General features: G+C 40.9%; 1 protein-coding gene across 3 annotated transcripts in view; it reads left to right on the forward strand.

Annotated features, from left to right (window-relative positions):
- The window catches only part of PHEX (phosphate regulating endopeptidase X-linked), a 203,005-nt gene that overhangs the window by 28,188 nt on the left and 158,707 nt on the right, over window positions 1–16,110 (forward strand). For all 3 annotated transcript variants that reach the window (XM_070502642.1, XM_070502641.1, XM_044764063.2), the window contains 2 exons: window positions 10,130–10,216; window positions 11,267–11,493. In XM_070502642.1, the coding sequence (XP_070358743.1) occupies window positions 10,130–10,216; window positions 11,267–11,493 (314 nt within the window). The remainder of the gene's footprint in view (window positions 1–10,129; window positions 10,217–11,266; window positions 11,494–16,110) is intronic.

Here is a 16,110-nt window from a genome sequence, read left to right on the forward strand (position 1 = left end):
AGATCAAGTTCACGCATGGGCAGGCAAAGGCAACTACATCGTGACTGTGCCTGGCTGACAGTTTTAAGATGGATTCCAATTTCAGAGATGTTAACATGTGAAAAAAATGGGCTTCTTAGAATTGATGAAATATGATATATAAATTGTATTTCCAATAATGCAGGCTCCCCCACTGCTTGTCACAATCTGCCTTGTTTCTGTGCTTTCAACAATTTCAGCGGCATTTGCGGGCTGTTCCCTCCTCAGCAGACCTAGGCTTGCAACACTTCCCCGATTCCTTCTTTCACTCCAATTTGCAGCTACAAAACTTTAATGCCATTCTTCCCAACCTTTAAGCATCTGGGAATGTTGTTAAAATGCAGATTCTGATTCAGTAGATCTGAGAAGGGACCTGAGAGTCTATGTTTCTGGCAAGTTTTCAGGTGGTGCCCACACTGCTCTTCTGGGGACCACACAATGAGTAGCCCGGCTTTACTGCATCTAAGGACACGGTATGTCACTGAAGAAATTCAGCACCTGACCAGGATGCATGGGCAGCTTAGTTTTTCCTCCATTCATGTTGTCGCTTTGATGAAAACCTATATATTGCAAGTGTCATTGTACTAGGTAAATACAAAGATTTCTTAGAATAAAAAGAAAACAAGAAGGGAGAATTATTTCTTCCCCTTAATTTGTTTTCTGAAAGATGTGTTCATTTTGTTTTCCCTTGCCTTCCTCCTCAAAAAAACTTGGGCAGCTTGAATTTATTAGGAAATCTGCATGTAATTGCAGATTAATAACCTACCCATTAATACCACATTAGTTCATTGTGATTAATAGCATCTATGTGAATGCTTAATGAATTAGTAATGACGGACTATTTGCTTGAAAGTGTCAAGAGAACATTCCATGTAAAAAGGCACTACCCATAACAGGAAAATTAATTATTTGCTGGTTGGATAATAGCTTGTCACAAACAAGATATGTTTGTTTGGAAAGCCTCATTGGTGTTGATATTTGCGCAGTGAGAGATACTTTTTAAAACATGCATAAACCTTTTAATTTAAAAAATGAGAATAGAATTTTATTTTCATCAACAGTTAAGATAGGTGTTGGAACTGATACTTATGAGAGAGGAAAACACTCGCAAATATGTGTTAGTATACTTACAAGTTTGCCTGTGTCACTAGCCAGAGATGTCCTATAGTGGCTGTTTAGATTAAGCTCTAAATTCGACTGCTTCTGCTACCTGCTGTCTATTCTGAATTCATACCTTCACTTGCCCAAGCATTTCTTGTTACTAATTTTATTCCTTTAGTAAATCATTTGTTATTTCTATGGTTCCTCACTCTTAATTCTGTGATGTCGGCCATCATTGTTTATTTCTGTCTTTGCCCTACATCTGAGGAAGCGAAGGTCAAGGAAATTATGTGACTTGCCCAAACCAATCCAGCCGTATAATTTGTCCCCCACAGATTATGGGTCTAACGTTTCAGATGTCTCCAATTTTAACCCAGGCAGAAAGAGCTGCATGAGAGAGGCCCTTTCTAGCTGGTGCCTTTGAGGAAACCCAAGAGCCCAGTGCGATTGGAGCTCAGAGTTGGAATGGAAAAGGGAAAAAAGACAAAACAGAAGAGAAAGGAGGGGCCAGAGCGTGCAGACCTTGTAGGCCATATAAAGATTTTAGCCTCTGTCCTTGGGCAATGGGAAGCCATTTGTAACTGTCATGTCAAGGGGCATGATGAGTGATGCATTTTGCCAGAGCACACTGGCTGTGTGTGGAGAATGGCTCAGAGGAGGGTGTTGATGTATGGAGACCAGTTCAGAAGGCCACATCATGCTGATCTGTCTTCTAGCTTGGGATGCAGAGGAAGATAGAGTTTGTCTTGCTTGTTACAGAAAACCTCAAGCATTATTGGGTATCCTTTTCTCTCTTTTTCTCCTCAGGTTCGATGAAGGGTCATTGTCTCTTCTCTGTAGCTCCTGGTTTCTTTGAACTTGGGAAGGTACTTTACCAAGGACCCCTAATCACCCTGCAGTATCCAGTAGGGAAGCTGCAGCAGCAGCCAATGGGTACGGGAGTTGGCTCTCGTCCCACCGTCCTTTTGCCCCTTTGTGTCTCTGCTTGTGCCAAAGGTGCTACTGCTTCCCCTGTTTGGGAGGAGAGGGTTCGGGTTAGAGAAGGAAAGTGAGCCCAGCTCCTAACCCCTCACTGTCAGAAACCCAATTTTAGAGGGACAGCCTCCATGGGACCACACACTGTGTTTTGAACAGCCAGGAATAGAACCTCTGCTGCTCTCACCTCCTCATGGAAGGTGGGAGTGAAAACAGGGGTTAGTTGGGAAGTGGCTTTTTAAACCTATGTTTACAGTGTTTTGATGTCGCTGTCGTAGATGAGGGGAGGAATCGTGAAGTCTGGAGCTCAGATTTTTTAGGATTTCGGGGATGCAGTATTTATCCCACTCTTCCTCCCTGTAGGCTGTGGTATAAACTGGAGTTGAAAATAGCTGCCTTGTGTTGTTTTTCACTTTGGAAGTCTTCCGGCATAGCGCTGGTTTGTTTTTCTCTTGAACCAGTGAATGGACCCTCACCTCAAACCCTTATTGCATTTCACCTTGAAGAAAGAAACTTCTTAAAGCTGGATTTTGCAGAACTGAGGAATTAACTTAGATGGAAATGGGCAAATGCAAGGAGAGTGTTTCCAGAACAAAACAGAGTAGTGCTCTCCTTGAAGAATGTTGACATTGAATTAAAATGGAGCTGCAGAGTGAGGAAATCAGCAAAGAAAGGACAGAAGCTCCTTATTTGACTTTGGGTAGGGTGGGGAAGGTGGGGGGGGGTGGAATGTGGGCTGATGATGTGTCCTGGGATCACAGACATCAAGAAGGACTGGTGATAATTGTCGGCTATACCTCAGTAAAGTTGGGGGAAAAGAAGGAGGGCAGGTGAATGCTGTTGGTTTAAAGTAGTGGTTCTCCAAGTGTGTTCCTTCAACCCACAGCATTAGCATTACCTGGGAATTTGTTAGAAATGCAAATTCCTGGGCCCCACCCAAGTCCTTCTGAATCAGACACTCTGGCGGAAGGACATAACACTTTTTAACAAGCCCTTCCTATGATACTGATACACGCTCAAGTTTGTTTAGACATGCCCTACTTTGGACTAGGGCATGATGTGAAGTCAAAACTTAGGGACCAGTTAACTTTGTTCTGCTCTAACCTCACCAGGCCTCCCACCTCTGGCTAGGTGTCTCAGGAGTGTGTGTCCCTGGTCACACATAGGGTGACAAGGCAAAGGGGGTAGATGGCTCAGCACAGAGTCATTCCACCACTGCAAAAACAAGTCTCAGTGTAACCAGGGAAGGCCTTTCTTCCAGTTATGATTGAGAGATCTGTCAAGAAAGTCCACGAGGGCATTGCTGCCTCTAGCTTAGCCTCTTGGGGGCCTTGTTCTCACACAGGAAAGCAGCTTGCGGAATTTTACCTGGGGGTCAAATGAGCAAGAGTCAGAGACCTGGGTCCAAATCCAAGCTCAATTCTTATAGCTGAGTTTCCTTGGACAAATTCTTAGAGTTTTCTCCCCTGTAGAATGAGGTTAATGATACATGCCTCTTAGTGTTGGTGGGGGATTAATTGAGGTCGTGTATAATACACCTGACACAGGGCAGGTGCTTAATACATGAATGCTGTCACCATTGTGTCCTTGGATGTCTCAGGACTGCTCAGGAAAGACCACTGCAGGGGGTATGTAACTGTACATGGCCTTTTCCTTGTAATGTCAAGATAGTAGAAATGGGAGGCAGGAGAAAAATGTAATTAGAGTTTTTACTGTAGGAAAAAACCCTGAAGATGGATTTTAATGACTTTAAGTTCAGCATAGGCCTTATATTGAATTATCTGCTAAGATACAAATTATCTAAATAGGAAAGCTACTTTTTATGAGTTAAAATATCATATTGGCAGATTCATTGTAATGCTATGCTATCAAAGAGTAATGTTAAAATTTAATTCAAATTATTTTGAAGTGTAACCCTGATAAGTGTAATCCTTATAAATTCACTTATAAGTGAACATAACGTAAGAGTTACCTTCTATTAGACTTTTGTAGTGTCTGGCAGTTTTACAAAATGGATTTCATTGTGGACAAAGAGGTCTTTTGTGTTAAAAGGGGGTATTTTTATGTTATTTGGTAACCCATGATTTAGGTTGATGAGTTAGAGGTTTTTAATGCCCCTAAAATAATCTCTGCCCTTTTTTCTTAAGCTGATGCCAACCAACAATTATCATTTATAAGATGGTCATAAAATATGAACAGAGAAAAGAATTCTGACAGTTTCTCTCCCTGTATTTAGGTGGGAGTTTTCCAGAAGAATGAGAAATGTTGGCTCTTATTGTCTTTTCAGTATGTCAAACAGCCTCAGTTAATCCCATGCTTGACCGGCTGTGCGGCTGAGGCACTGCAGAGTTGAATGTCGCACAATTTGTGTGAAAACGTGAGGGTTATGGGATCCACAGACCATGACTTAGTTCACTTGAATTTTATTTTTTAATGAGAATAACAACGGGCTTTGCAAGCTGATTTAGAGTCTTCAGTTCTAACTGCATAAGAGTTTAATACCCATGGAGTGGGAGTTAGAAAAATGAAATTTCTCAGTATGGTAAATAAACTGAGGAGCCTGGAAACCAAATTGAAGTCTGTAGCCTGGAAAATCAACAAGGACTAAAAATAGTAAGATTAGAGACGACGTTCAGCCATGGACCATCGAAGGTGATTTTTAAGTACCATCGAAGGAGAAACCAGGCCATGATATGATAGGTTTGAAAAATATACAACTAGAGAACATTTTGTTCATTACATAGGTGTGGAAGGGCATACCTTTCCTTAAAATGTAGATTTGGTTTTCCAAAGTTTTGATATTTTGTGCTTTTTCTCTCATTAGAATTAAGAGGACACGCCCCTTAATTTCTAAGGGAGAAATGTTGGCATAATGTACGTGAAACTGAGATTCACCTTGATGGCATTTGATGTGGCGCCTTTAGAATGCGGTTGCCGTTTCCATGAAGCACATCAGGCAGACAGCTCCGGCATTCCTCCTTGCTCTCTTAGCAAGTAGCTAGAGGAGTCCCTTTAGAACAGGCACATAGAAGGATTGCAGGGTGTAGGGAGAAAGAACACAAAGGACTATTTTTTAAAAAATGAATTTAAAAAAAATTTGTAGTTGTGAAAAACACATAACAAAATTTCCATCTTAACTATTTCTAAGTATACAGTCAGTAGTGTTAAGTATATTCACATTGTTGTGCAACCAATCTCTATGACTTTTTCATCTTGCAAAACTGAAACTCTATACCCATTAAAGGAATGTGTTTTGAAAGAATTCCTATGCTCTCGAGTGAGCCATCTCCTTCAAATGACGTCAGCTTAACACCAAGGTTCTTGGTAGGTATTTGCTCACAGGCCTAAAATTTTGTGCATTTGCAGTTTTGAAAACAGTATTAGTTGGGAAGATCCTAAATATTGCAGGAACTTCAGTTGGCTGGCCTGAACTGCATGTGACTGTTGTGAGCTCTTGACTTATCAGCGGACTGCCGAGTCCTCAGGAGTCTTGTCCTTCTTCCTTCGGAATTCCCTCTTCCTGTTCCAGAGCTCTCAGTAAAGGCCCTGTCTGAGCAGAAGTGAATTGAGTGAGTAGAATCGAGAGTTCTGTCTAGCTTCTGAGCTTAAAGGAAGTCGAATGTCAACTTAGTATTTCTCCCCCAGTATAGAAGAGCAGAGAAGTGGAAGTGGATGATTAAGCTGAGACCATTGGTAAAATAAAACTTAGGTATCTTAAAAACCAGTGTTCATGAAAACAAATGAAGTCTTGGATTTAATTATATAGGAACTGGAATGTGAGAAATGGAGGTTATGAATGTTAGCATAATCAGGGCATTGCTGATTATAAAAAGATATTATAAAAGAAGTCAGTCCAACTGCTTACAGTTCCTTTTTAGTTAGATGAAAAAAACTCTCGCAGACTTTCTTTGTCAGAAATTCTACTCAACAAATGTGCACTGTGCACCAGCCACGCCAGGCGCTAGGCCCTGGGTGTTCAGAGATGAATGTGGTCAGCCCCTGCCCCAAAGAGTACTCGATCTAATGGAGAGTAGCCATCGTTAATGCCAATTTTATGCACTAAAAGTATTTTTTGGTCATAACATTTGAGGCCCAATGACCAAAAATACCTTCCTTATTAAAATTCTCATGTGATTCATCCCTATGAGGCCAGGCTTGTGTTACAAAGGCATAGCTGTCCACACCACAGGCAAAAATAAATTCTACATGGACTGTAGATCTAAATGTGAAACAATAAAGATTCCAGAGGAAAACGTAAGAGTCTGTCTTCATGACTTCAGGGCAGGCAAAGGTGTGCTGAATAGGATACGAAATATGCTAGCCATAGACTGAAAAATGTGGGCAAATTGGGCTACATTAGAATAAAGAATTTTGGTTTATTGCATATCATTAAGAAAATGGAGTCTATGGAATGGGAGAAGATTTTGCAATACAAATATTCAACAAAAGACTTGTGTGTAGAATATATAGAGAACTTCTGCAAATCAGTGAGAAAAAGGTAGATTACCCCATAGAAATATTGGAAACACACTTGAGTAAGTGCTTCACAGAAGAGGATGTTGGTTGTCTTGATTGGAGGTAGTCACTGGAAAGGAGCACTAGGGGCTTCTGGGGTTCTGGTCATAATGTTGGTTTTGTGGGTGTGTTTACATTGTGAAAATCCTTCAAATTATGAATGGTGTACTTTTCTGCATGTGTGTAATAATTTCATTGAAAAAGTTTACATAAAAAAGGAAAATGCCTTCTTGTCCAGGATAAGGAATATGAGCAAAATATTTTCAGAAGTTAACACTGACTGCAAAATATCTCTCATCATGGAGCATTGCCTCTGCTATGGAAGCAGAGGAAATGTTGAGAGCATGGGGCTTTGCAGGGTGACTAGGGCAGGTCCAATTTATGAAATAGACCTACACGCAGAGTGGCAATGTCTTGGGTTAGCATAAGGCGTTTGGCTACCAATATCCTGAGAAAGGATGAGGAAAAAAACATTTATGGAGGAAGCACTAGAAACAAGCTTGAGGGGGGCCGGCCCGGTGGCACAGTGGTTAAGTTTGCACGTTCCACTTCGGCGGCCCGGGGTTCACCAGTTCGGATCTCGGCTATGGACATGGCACCACTTGGCAAGCCATACTATGGTAGGTGTCCCACATATAAAATAGAGGAAGATGGGCACGGATGTTAGCTCAGGGCCAGTCTTCCTCAGCAAAAAGAGGAGGATTGGCGGCAGATGTTAGCTCAGGGCTAATCTTCCTCAAAAAAAAAAAAAAACAAGCTTGATTACCTTACAATTTTGTGTATGGCTGACTCAGCCTGTAATCCTGTTTAAGAACCATTGGTGGATCATTTATCATGTCTCCGGGCATTGAGGTAGGGACTTTCTGTGCATTAAAACGTTTGACCCTCACCACAACCCTGTGAGGTAGGCGCTATTATTATCCAGATTTACAGATGAAGAAACTAAGGCATAGAGAGAACTTCAAGTTACAGCTAGAAAGTAGCAGCAAGCTGCAATTGGAACCCACATCTTTGTGAATGAAAGCCCACCCCCTTGATGTGTCTATTGTGTTGCCTTTTTGTTTTGGTAAAACCAATTTTATTTGAGCATAATAAGAAGAAAAAATACTTGTATAATGTATATGATGTTCAAATTTGATGATTAGAAGCAGTTAGAAACCAATTTTAAAGTCTGAGGTTTGTTGCACTACAGGTTTTTATGAACTGGAGTTTTCCCTTTCTCTTGTAAGATGGTTGGGAATACCTGGATTGGGGTGGGGGGATTGAGCAATCTTCCAAGAGACAACACAAATTCTGATGGGAATGCCCTTGTATGGGTGACCCATGAGCCCTTCTCAGTGCTTGAGGGACATTTTAATAACCTGAGTAATTGCCTTTGATAGGCAGGCTTTGTTTTCTGCTCATTAATGACTCTCCAGTCTAGATTTTATTCCTGTAACCACTAATTCAAATACAGAGGTACATAAAATGGATGCTGCCAACTGATTGCCACATCGCTGTCTGCATATCAATGCTCTCCTGCCTGCTTGAGTATGGAGAGGAGGAGAGGAGAAGGGAAAGGGAATGACAAGGAACTGGTCATAGCTGAATTTGTTTTAAAAGCCAAATTCTGGTACAGAAACCGGGATTTTAACATACACAAATTATTGATATTTGTGCATGGTTAGGGTTTTGGGATTGCCTTTCTTAGCATGTCCTCTTTTTCCCTTCTCATGGTATACAGAGTGCCTTGGGTGTACACTCAGGTACATATTTAGTACTTCAGTTGTTTGGCTTGTTTTTCATCTACCGGACCTTCATGTTTGCAGCCTGTGGAGTGTTTATAGCATTGGAATAACATCACATTGCTAAATGAAATTTGGATTATTTATTTCCAAATGTGTCTCCCAGACAGTCTAATGACTGTGGAAGCAATATGGTGGGAAGGCACATGATCTGATTTGAATAGAAATATATGTGGGTATGGTTTTAGAGTGTTCTGTTTATTAAACAAAAACAATCTCTCTTCATTATCCTTGGGGCTAGGTATCCTGCTTTTATTGTGATGATAATACACGAGAAAGAAACACCAAACAAGTTAAAATAATTGAAAATGCCCACATCCAACTCAGCTTAATTTATTTTACTTGAATCTCTCCAGTTATATGGACTTGTTTGATGTACAGGTGCTTATAAAAAACTAGACAGGAGCTCTGGGTTGCATTTTTTTAAAATGTAGAACTTCTAGTTTAGAAGTAGATTCCTCTTCAGGGACTATGTAATTATTTATTATTTTAAAGATTTTATTTTTTTTCCTTTTTCTCCCCAAAGCCCCCTAGTACATAGTTGTATATTCTTCGTTGTGGGTCCTTCTAGTTGTGGCATGTGGGACGCTGCCTCAGCATGGTTTGATGAGCAGTGCCATGTCCGCGCCCAGGATTCGAACCAACGAAACACTGGGCCGCCTGCAGCGGAGCGCGCGAACTTAACCACTCGGCCACGGGGCCAGCCCCTAATTATTTATTATTTTGATTGGCACTCTACATCGTGTCTTGAAGCTATTGAGAGTACTGTAGGAGCATCTGTTGTACTGTCACTTGGAGGCTGCTAGGTTGTTTCAGAAATAAATGTGAAATGCCTCAACGGCAGCAGTTTGACATAACCTGTTGTAGGCAGTGCCATGGTGCTACATAGGGCTTCTTCATCTTGGCTTCTTGTTGGTAAATTGAAACTCTCAAGTACATCCAGGATGTTCTCTTTTGGGGAGAACTTGAGTCTTGGCCTGTCTCATTTACTGAAATAGTGACAACTGTTGTTTTCCACCTTCAGACAACAGCATCAGTGATTTTATAAATCAAAAATCATTTTCCAGGTGGGCTTATGTCTATGCTGGCAGCCATTTTATACATGTGGCCTCATTTAAATGGCCAGGACTTCGCATGTGTAAATGGGCAAGTTTTCAGGCAATTTGGATAGGCTTTCCAATCTTGCCTCCCCATTTCCTGTCTAAACAACTTCTTCCATGTCCACAGCATGTTTATGCAACATTGAATAAAACTTCTAATGGGAAATTTCTTCCAGGTGACCTCCCTGAGAGGCTGGGCTGTGAAGAAATCTTAAGAAACCCGACCCTGATGAAATTGCCTCTGTTGAGAATATTACTTGGTGCAGAAACAAGGAACAGAATCCAGTTATTTTTGGTTCTTGAATAAATGAATTCTGTTTCTTTTTGTGTAGGTGTCAGAAAACATTAACCCCTGCAGAAGGTCCGGTCTCAGTTGGAAATTGAACTTTTGATTTCTGTGAATTAGGAGAACCTTGGAGAAGAGAATGTTAATTTTTTTTTTATTTGAACCTCAAGAAACTTGGTTCTTGCTGTCTGCGGTTCTGCTGTCTGCATATCTTTTATAGATGTGTCTTTTCCAGGGTTGTCTGTCTTTACACTTTATTTTCTGGAGGCCAGAGCTGTGATTATCAAATGACCTCCAACTCAGCACCATGAGTGGGTGGATACTAATGACTCCTTTCTTAATGTTCCTAGCACTTTTGGAGAAATCAATCAGCAGAAGGCGAGATACTGAAGCCATACAGAAAGCCAAAATCCTTTATTCATCTTGCATGAATGAGAGTGAGTAATAAAATATTTACCTCTGTTATTCTTTAGAGTTCTCATAATGTTTAAAGATATTGTTTAAGGGAAAAAGAGAACTACTAAGAATTAATGTTTAAAGGTGTTGTTCAAGGAAAGGAACAATTTTCCAAGACTGGATTTTGATTAGCCCTGTCTTAATGTTCTGTTGCTGGCTTGATGGAGAAAATTAGAAAATAATCTTATTTCTATGACTTGGATTCTTTGGGTATCAGTTACTCCATGAGAAACTTCGGTAGGGTCAGAAGGGCAAACCCCACTGTATGTGGTGCAGAAACCAAAATCCAGAGGCCAGGTCTGGTCTGAGAAGGAACCTGGGAGGGAGGGCACTTGGGAATGTTGCTGTGTCCCATAGAACCTACTGGGACCTAGAGAATTCCAGATTTCTGGGTGGGCTAAGCTCCTTCTGCTTCTCTGTCAGCCTAACAGATATCTTTGTTGGGTGCCTTTGGCCTGTCTCAGCGTCTTGGGTCTGATTGGAATTAAAGAGACACTTGCCATTTTACCTGATCTGTTTTCTCAGGGCAATTGCAGGAAGAAGCCAGTGCCTTTGGGAAGCGTGTTAACTTGTGTAGGGTTTGGGGCATTGTTTGGTGAGCTAGAAGAGGGCAGTAAAGGACGGTGAAAGAGTCTGAAGCATTAATTCACTTTTATTGTGGAGTGATTGGTTTTATTGAGCAGTTTCCTTTAGTTAGGATTGTTCCTTAGTCTCCCAGAATATTACCAGTCTAATGTCGCTCATTGGCTGGAGTTGATGTTGGTGAGCCCATCTTTTATTGTGGGGAATATCTATCAGATTCCCTAGTCAGCTCTCCTGGCAAGAACTTCAGGTTTAGACAGTCACATTGAAGTGTGAGTCATAGGTCATTCTGTCTCTGTGGTTATGCTCAATCCACTCCACCTTTCCCTAACAGCTGAATGTTAAGTTGGGGCCTTGTGGGAATTTTCTTTTGAGAACATACACTTGCATTCTAGTTTGGTGATCCGGTTTACAATTCTAACTCTCCCTTCATATTTGCTCCCTTTCAGAAGCAATTGAAAAAGCAGATGCTAAGCCGTTGCTACACATCCTGCGGCATTCACCTTTTCGCTGGCCTGTGCTCGAATCTAATATTGGTCCTGAAGGGGTTTGGTCAGAGAGAAAGTTCAGCCTTCTGCAGACACTTGCAACCTTTCGTGGTCAATACAGCAATTCTGTGTTCATCCGTTTGTATGTGTCCCCTGATGACAAGGCATCCAATGAACACATCTTGAAGGTATAGTGAGGAATTGTTCATCCTGTTTGTTCAGTCCAAGGTTAGCCTGTTGGCTGAAGTGAAAGAGACGCATACTACCTAAATAAAATAATAAGGTAAAATTCTCTTAAATATTAGAATCTGGAATACTACCCCCTCCTAGATTTGCAGAATGTAAATCCATTAACAAACCAGTTTTGTCAGCCTTTCAGGAAGCTGGCGAGTGAATTTCAAGTGATCTGTGATCTGGCCCTCACGTATCTAGTCAGAGCATGTGTGGCACCCCTAAATTCCAGTGGGAGAGAGTTGCAAAGACTTTCTGAGCTCTGCTCTTCTCACCTCATTTCCCTGACAAAGGAGACAAAACATGTCATTATTTCTTGTTCCCCTTTCACTAATATCTTGCATACATGCCTAAAATTTCATTGTCAGGTTCAGTCTGAATCTCTCTTCCTTCCTTTCAAAAGATAAAGCAAAACCTGTTCTGTTCTAAGTGCTTGGTTGCATTTTCTGTTGGGAGAATAAGCATCTCTTCATAAAGGAATAGGCCTTGCAGACATACCCTGAGGTAGATTATTACATTGGTAAAATCAAGAGACTGTCAGAGAACTACCAATAGTGAAAGATTCATCAATGAAACAGCTTGGCAAGAATTCAAATAACATTTCTCAAATTGTTTTGTGTTTTGATCCTGCTGGGTTTTTTTTGCTTCCACAGTTACTCTAATAATGAAAGTTTTATTGAACCACTGATTTTTTACCCCAATTCTGTCCTTTGTTGGACCAGAAAATATTAATTATATATTGATATTCAAATCGTAGAAGTATAGAATCTTTAGAGTGTATTACCCTCTCCTGATATTAGTCAACTTTTTCAAATCTACACCCTGGAGTTTATTTTTTGATTACACCAAAGGACTAGCACATTTTTTTCTGTAAAGGACCAGATAGTAAATATTTTAAGCTGTGTGGGCCATATGGTCTCTGTCTCAATTACTCAACTCTGCTGTTGTACCTGGGAAAGTAGCTGTAGCTAGTCTGTATACAACTGGGTGTGACTGTGTGGCAGGCTGGCCCACAGGCTGTAGTTTGCCCATTTCTAGTTTAGGCAATTGGAATTCTCAATAAAAAAATCTTCAGTCCCTGAAAGAATTCCCATCTACTAAAGAGGAAATTCTTAGTTCCAGAGACAGCTGTATTTCCATGTTTTTGAGTGATGGAATAACAACATGGCACTGAGGTGTATTCTGATGCTGTCAGGATAAGACATGCTATGCAAGGCACAATGATGGTGATGGTCAGATTGACCTTTGTCTCGTGTTAGTAGATTACTCACTTTAAAAAACTAACAAGGTAGAGTGATGTCAGCATCATGGTGGAGTGAGCTCTTCCCTTAGTCTCTCCCTCATAAGATACAATGAAAAGGACATTCATAAACCAATAGAAGACATTCACACAACACAGTAGGTGTCTGAGAGATCCATGCAACCATACGTCTGAAGGTAGAGGTGCTCGACCCCTCAGGAGGCAGTGGGAGGCTGTAAGGGGATATCCTCTCCCTCCCCTAGTGGCAGCACCCTAGGGCATGAAACTGTGTGCATTGGCCAGCGTGCAACTCTGAGAGGAGAGGAAGGAAGGGGAAGCCCTCCGTGGGAATGCCTTCACCCTTGGAGGTGCCTCCCAGCCAATGGAAATGCTCCACACTGAGGAAGCTAAGGAATCACAGGGGTGTCTTCACTGAGCCGAGCATCCTAGGAGGGCAGACAATGAAAGCAGAGCAGGAGCACCCAGGATTGTGCACCCCTTACCCCCAGCCTGGCACACCAGCTCAGCCAGTTGGCCAGAGCAGGGGACCCCTGGCAGAATGCCTGTGCACCTATCTATGTGTGTAAAGCAGTAGTGTGGCCAGTGGGCAAGCACAGATGGGCCCTGTCAGCACAGCTTCCAAAGTATAGGCACAGCTGCCAGGTATTGTGGCAGGTTCAGAATACACAGCTCCTGCCTCCCCCCCCCCAAGTGGCAGCAGGTGGAATCTGTGACCAGACACTACCAGTATGTGACAGCACAAATCTGCCCCCATCAAATAGAATGAAGAGGTATATTAACACTCCAGACCAGAGAGAAAATGACAAGTAACCAGAAATAAATCCTAAAGGCGCAGAAATTTACCATCCAAATGACAGAGAATTCAAAATAGCTATCATAAAAAGACTCAGTCAGTTACAAGAAAACTCAGAAAGACAGTTCAATGAAATCAGGAGTAAAATTAATGAACAGAGGGAATTCTTCACAAAAGAGATTAAAACTATAAAGAAAGGGGCTGGACTGGTGGCACAGCTGTTAAGTTTGCATGTTCCGCTTCTTGGCAGCCTGGGGTTCACCAGTTCAGAGACTGGGTGCGGACATGGCACTGCTTGGCAAAAGCCATGCTGTGGTAGGTGTCCCACGTATAGAGTAGAGGAAGATGGGCATGGATGTTAGCTCAGGGCCAGTCTTCCTCAGCAAAAAAGAGGAGGATTGGCAGTAGTTAGCTCAGGGCTAATCTTCTTCTTCTTCTTCTTCAAAAAAAAAAACTATAAAGAAAAACCAACCAGAAGTGTTGGAGATGAAAAACACAATGAATGAGATAAAGAAAAATCTGGATTCCTTAAATAACAGAGCTGATGTTATGGAGGACCGAATTAGCAATTTAGAGGACAGAAATATAGAACTGTTTCAGATGCAGGAGGAGAGAGAACTAAGACTAAAAAGAAATGATGAAATTCTCCGAGAAATATCTGACTCAATTAGGAGATGCAACATAAGGATTATAGGTATTCTAGAGGGGGAAAGGAGCAGAGAGCTTGTTCAACGAAATAATAGCTGAGAACTTCCTGAACTTGGGGAAAGAGCTGGGATTACAAGTAAATGAAGCTAATTGAACTCCTAATTACATCATTGTAAAAAGACCTTTTCCAAGGCATATATTAGTAAAGCTGGCAAAAGTCAATGACAAAAGATATTAAGGGCAGCAAGGCAGAAAAAAATAACCTACAGAGGAATCCCTATTCAGGCTTTCAGTGGATTTCTCAGCAGAAACTTTACATGCTAGGAGAGAGTGGAATGATATATTCAAATTCTGAAAGACAAAAACTTTCAGCCAAGAATACTCTATCCAGCACAAATATCCTTCAAATATGATAGAGAAATAAAAACTTTCCCAGATAAACAAAAGCTGAGGGATTTCATTGCCACTAGACCTCCCCTATAAGAAATGATAAAGGGGGCCCTCAAACCTGAAAAAAAAAGTGAAAGGGGTTTACAAAGCCTTGAGCAAGGAGATAGCTGCAATTTTCTGATTTTTTCTATCTATCAGAACAGATTAGCAAACACTTACTTATAACATTAAAGATAAAGGGAAGGAAAACATCAAAAATAACTATAATCACTTCATTTTAACCACAGACTCACAACATGAAACAGAATAAGTTGTGACAAGAATAACTTAGACAGGGAAGAGGCAAAGGATGGAAGCTGCTTAGACTAAGGAAAGAAGAGGCTTTCAGAAAATGGACTGTCTCATCTATGAGATCTTTTGTACAAACCTCATGGTAGCCACTAAACAAAAAATCAGAACAGAGACACAAATGATGAATAAAGAGAAAACTGAGAAAACCATCATAGAGGACCACCAAACTGAATTTGCAGCTGGAAATACACAGGACAAGAAACAAGGGAAATACAGAACAAGTGGAAAACAAATGATAAAATGGCAATGTTAAGCTTTCGTATATCAACAATCACTCTAAATTTAAGTAGATTGAATTCTCCAATCAAAATACACAGAGTGGCTGGCTGGATTAAAAAACAAGACCCAACAATATGCTGCCTCCAGGAAACACATCTCAGCTCTAAAGACAAACACAGGCTCAGAGTGAAGGGATGGAAGACGATACTGCAAGCTAATGGCAAACAAAAGAAAGCAGTTGTTGCCATACTCATATCAGACGAAGTAGACTTCAAGATAAAAAAGCCAATGAGAGACAAAGAGAGGTGGTATATAATAATAAAAGTCACACTCCATTGAGAGGACATAACACTTATATATGCACCTAACACAAATACAAAGGAGCACCAAAGTACATAAAGCAACTATTAACAGACCTAAAAGGAGACATTAACAGCAACACAATAATAGTAGGGGACTTCAACACCCCACTTACATCAAGCTAGATCATCCAGACAGAAAATCAGCAAGGAAATAGGGGAATTAAATGAAAAACTAGACCAAATGGACTTAATAGATATATAACACTTCATCCAAAAACAGCAGAATACACATTCTTCTCAAGTGCACATGGAACATTCTTAAAGATAGACCATGTGTTTGGAAAGAAGGCAAGCCTAAATAAATTTAAGAAGATTAAAATCATGTCATATCTTTTCCTACCACAATGCCATGAAACTAAAAATCACCTACAAGAAAAAAGCTGGGAAAGTGACAAATATGTGGAGACTAAACAGCATGCTACTGAACAACCAATGGATCACTGAAAAAAAGGAGAAATCAAAAAACATCTGGAGACAAATGAAAATGAAAATACACCATACCAACTCATACAGGATGCAGCAAAAGCGGTCCTAAGTGGGAAATTCATAG

The sequence above is a fragment of the Equus asinus genome, chromosome X (assembly GCF_041296235.1).
Source record: "Equus asinus isolate D_3611 breed Donkey chromosome X, EquAss-T2T_v2, whole genome shotgun sequence".
In the NCBI taxonomy this organism is placed as follows: Eukaryota; Metazoa; Chordata; class Mammalia; order Perissodactyla; family Equidae; genus Equus; species Equus asinus.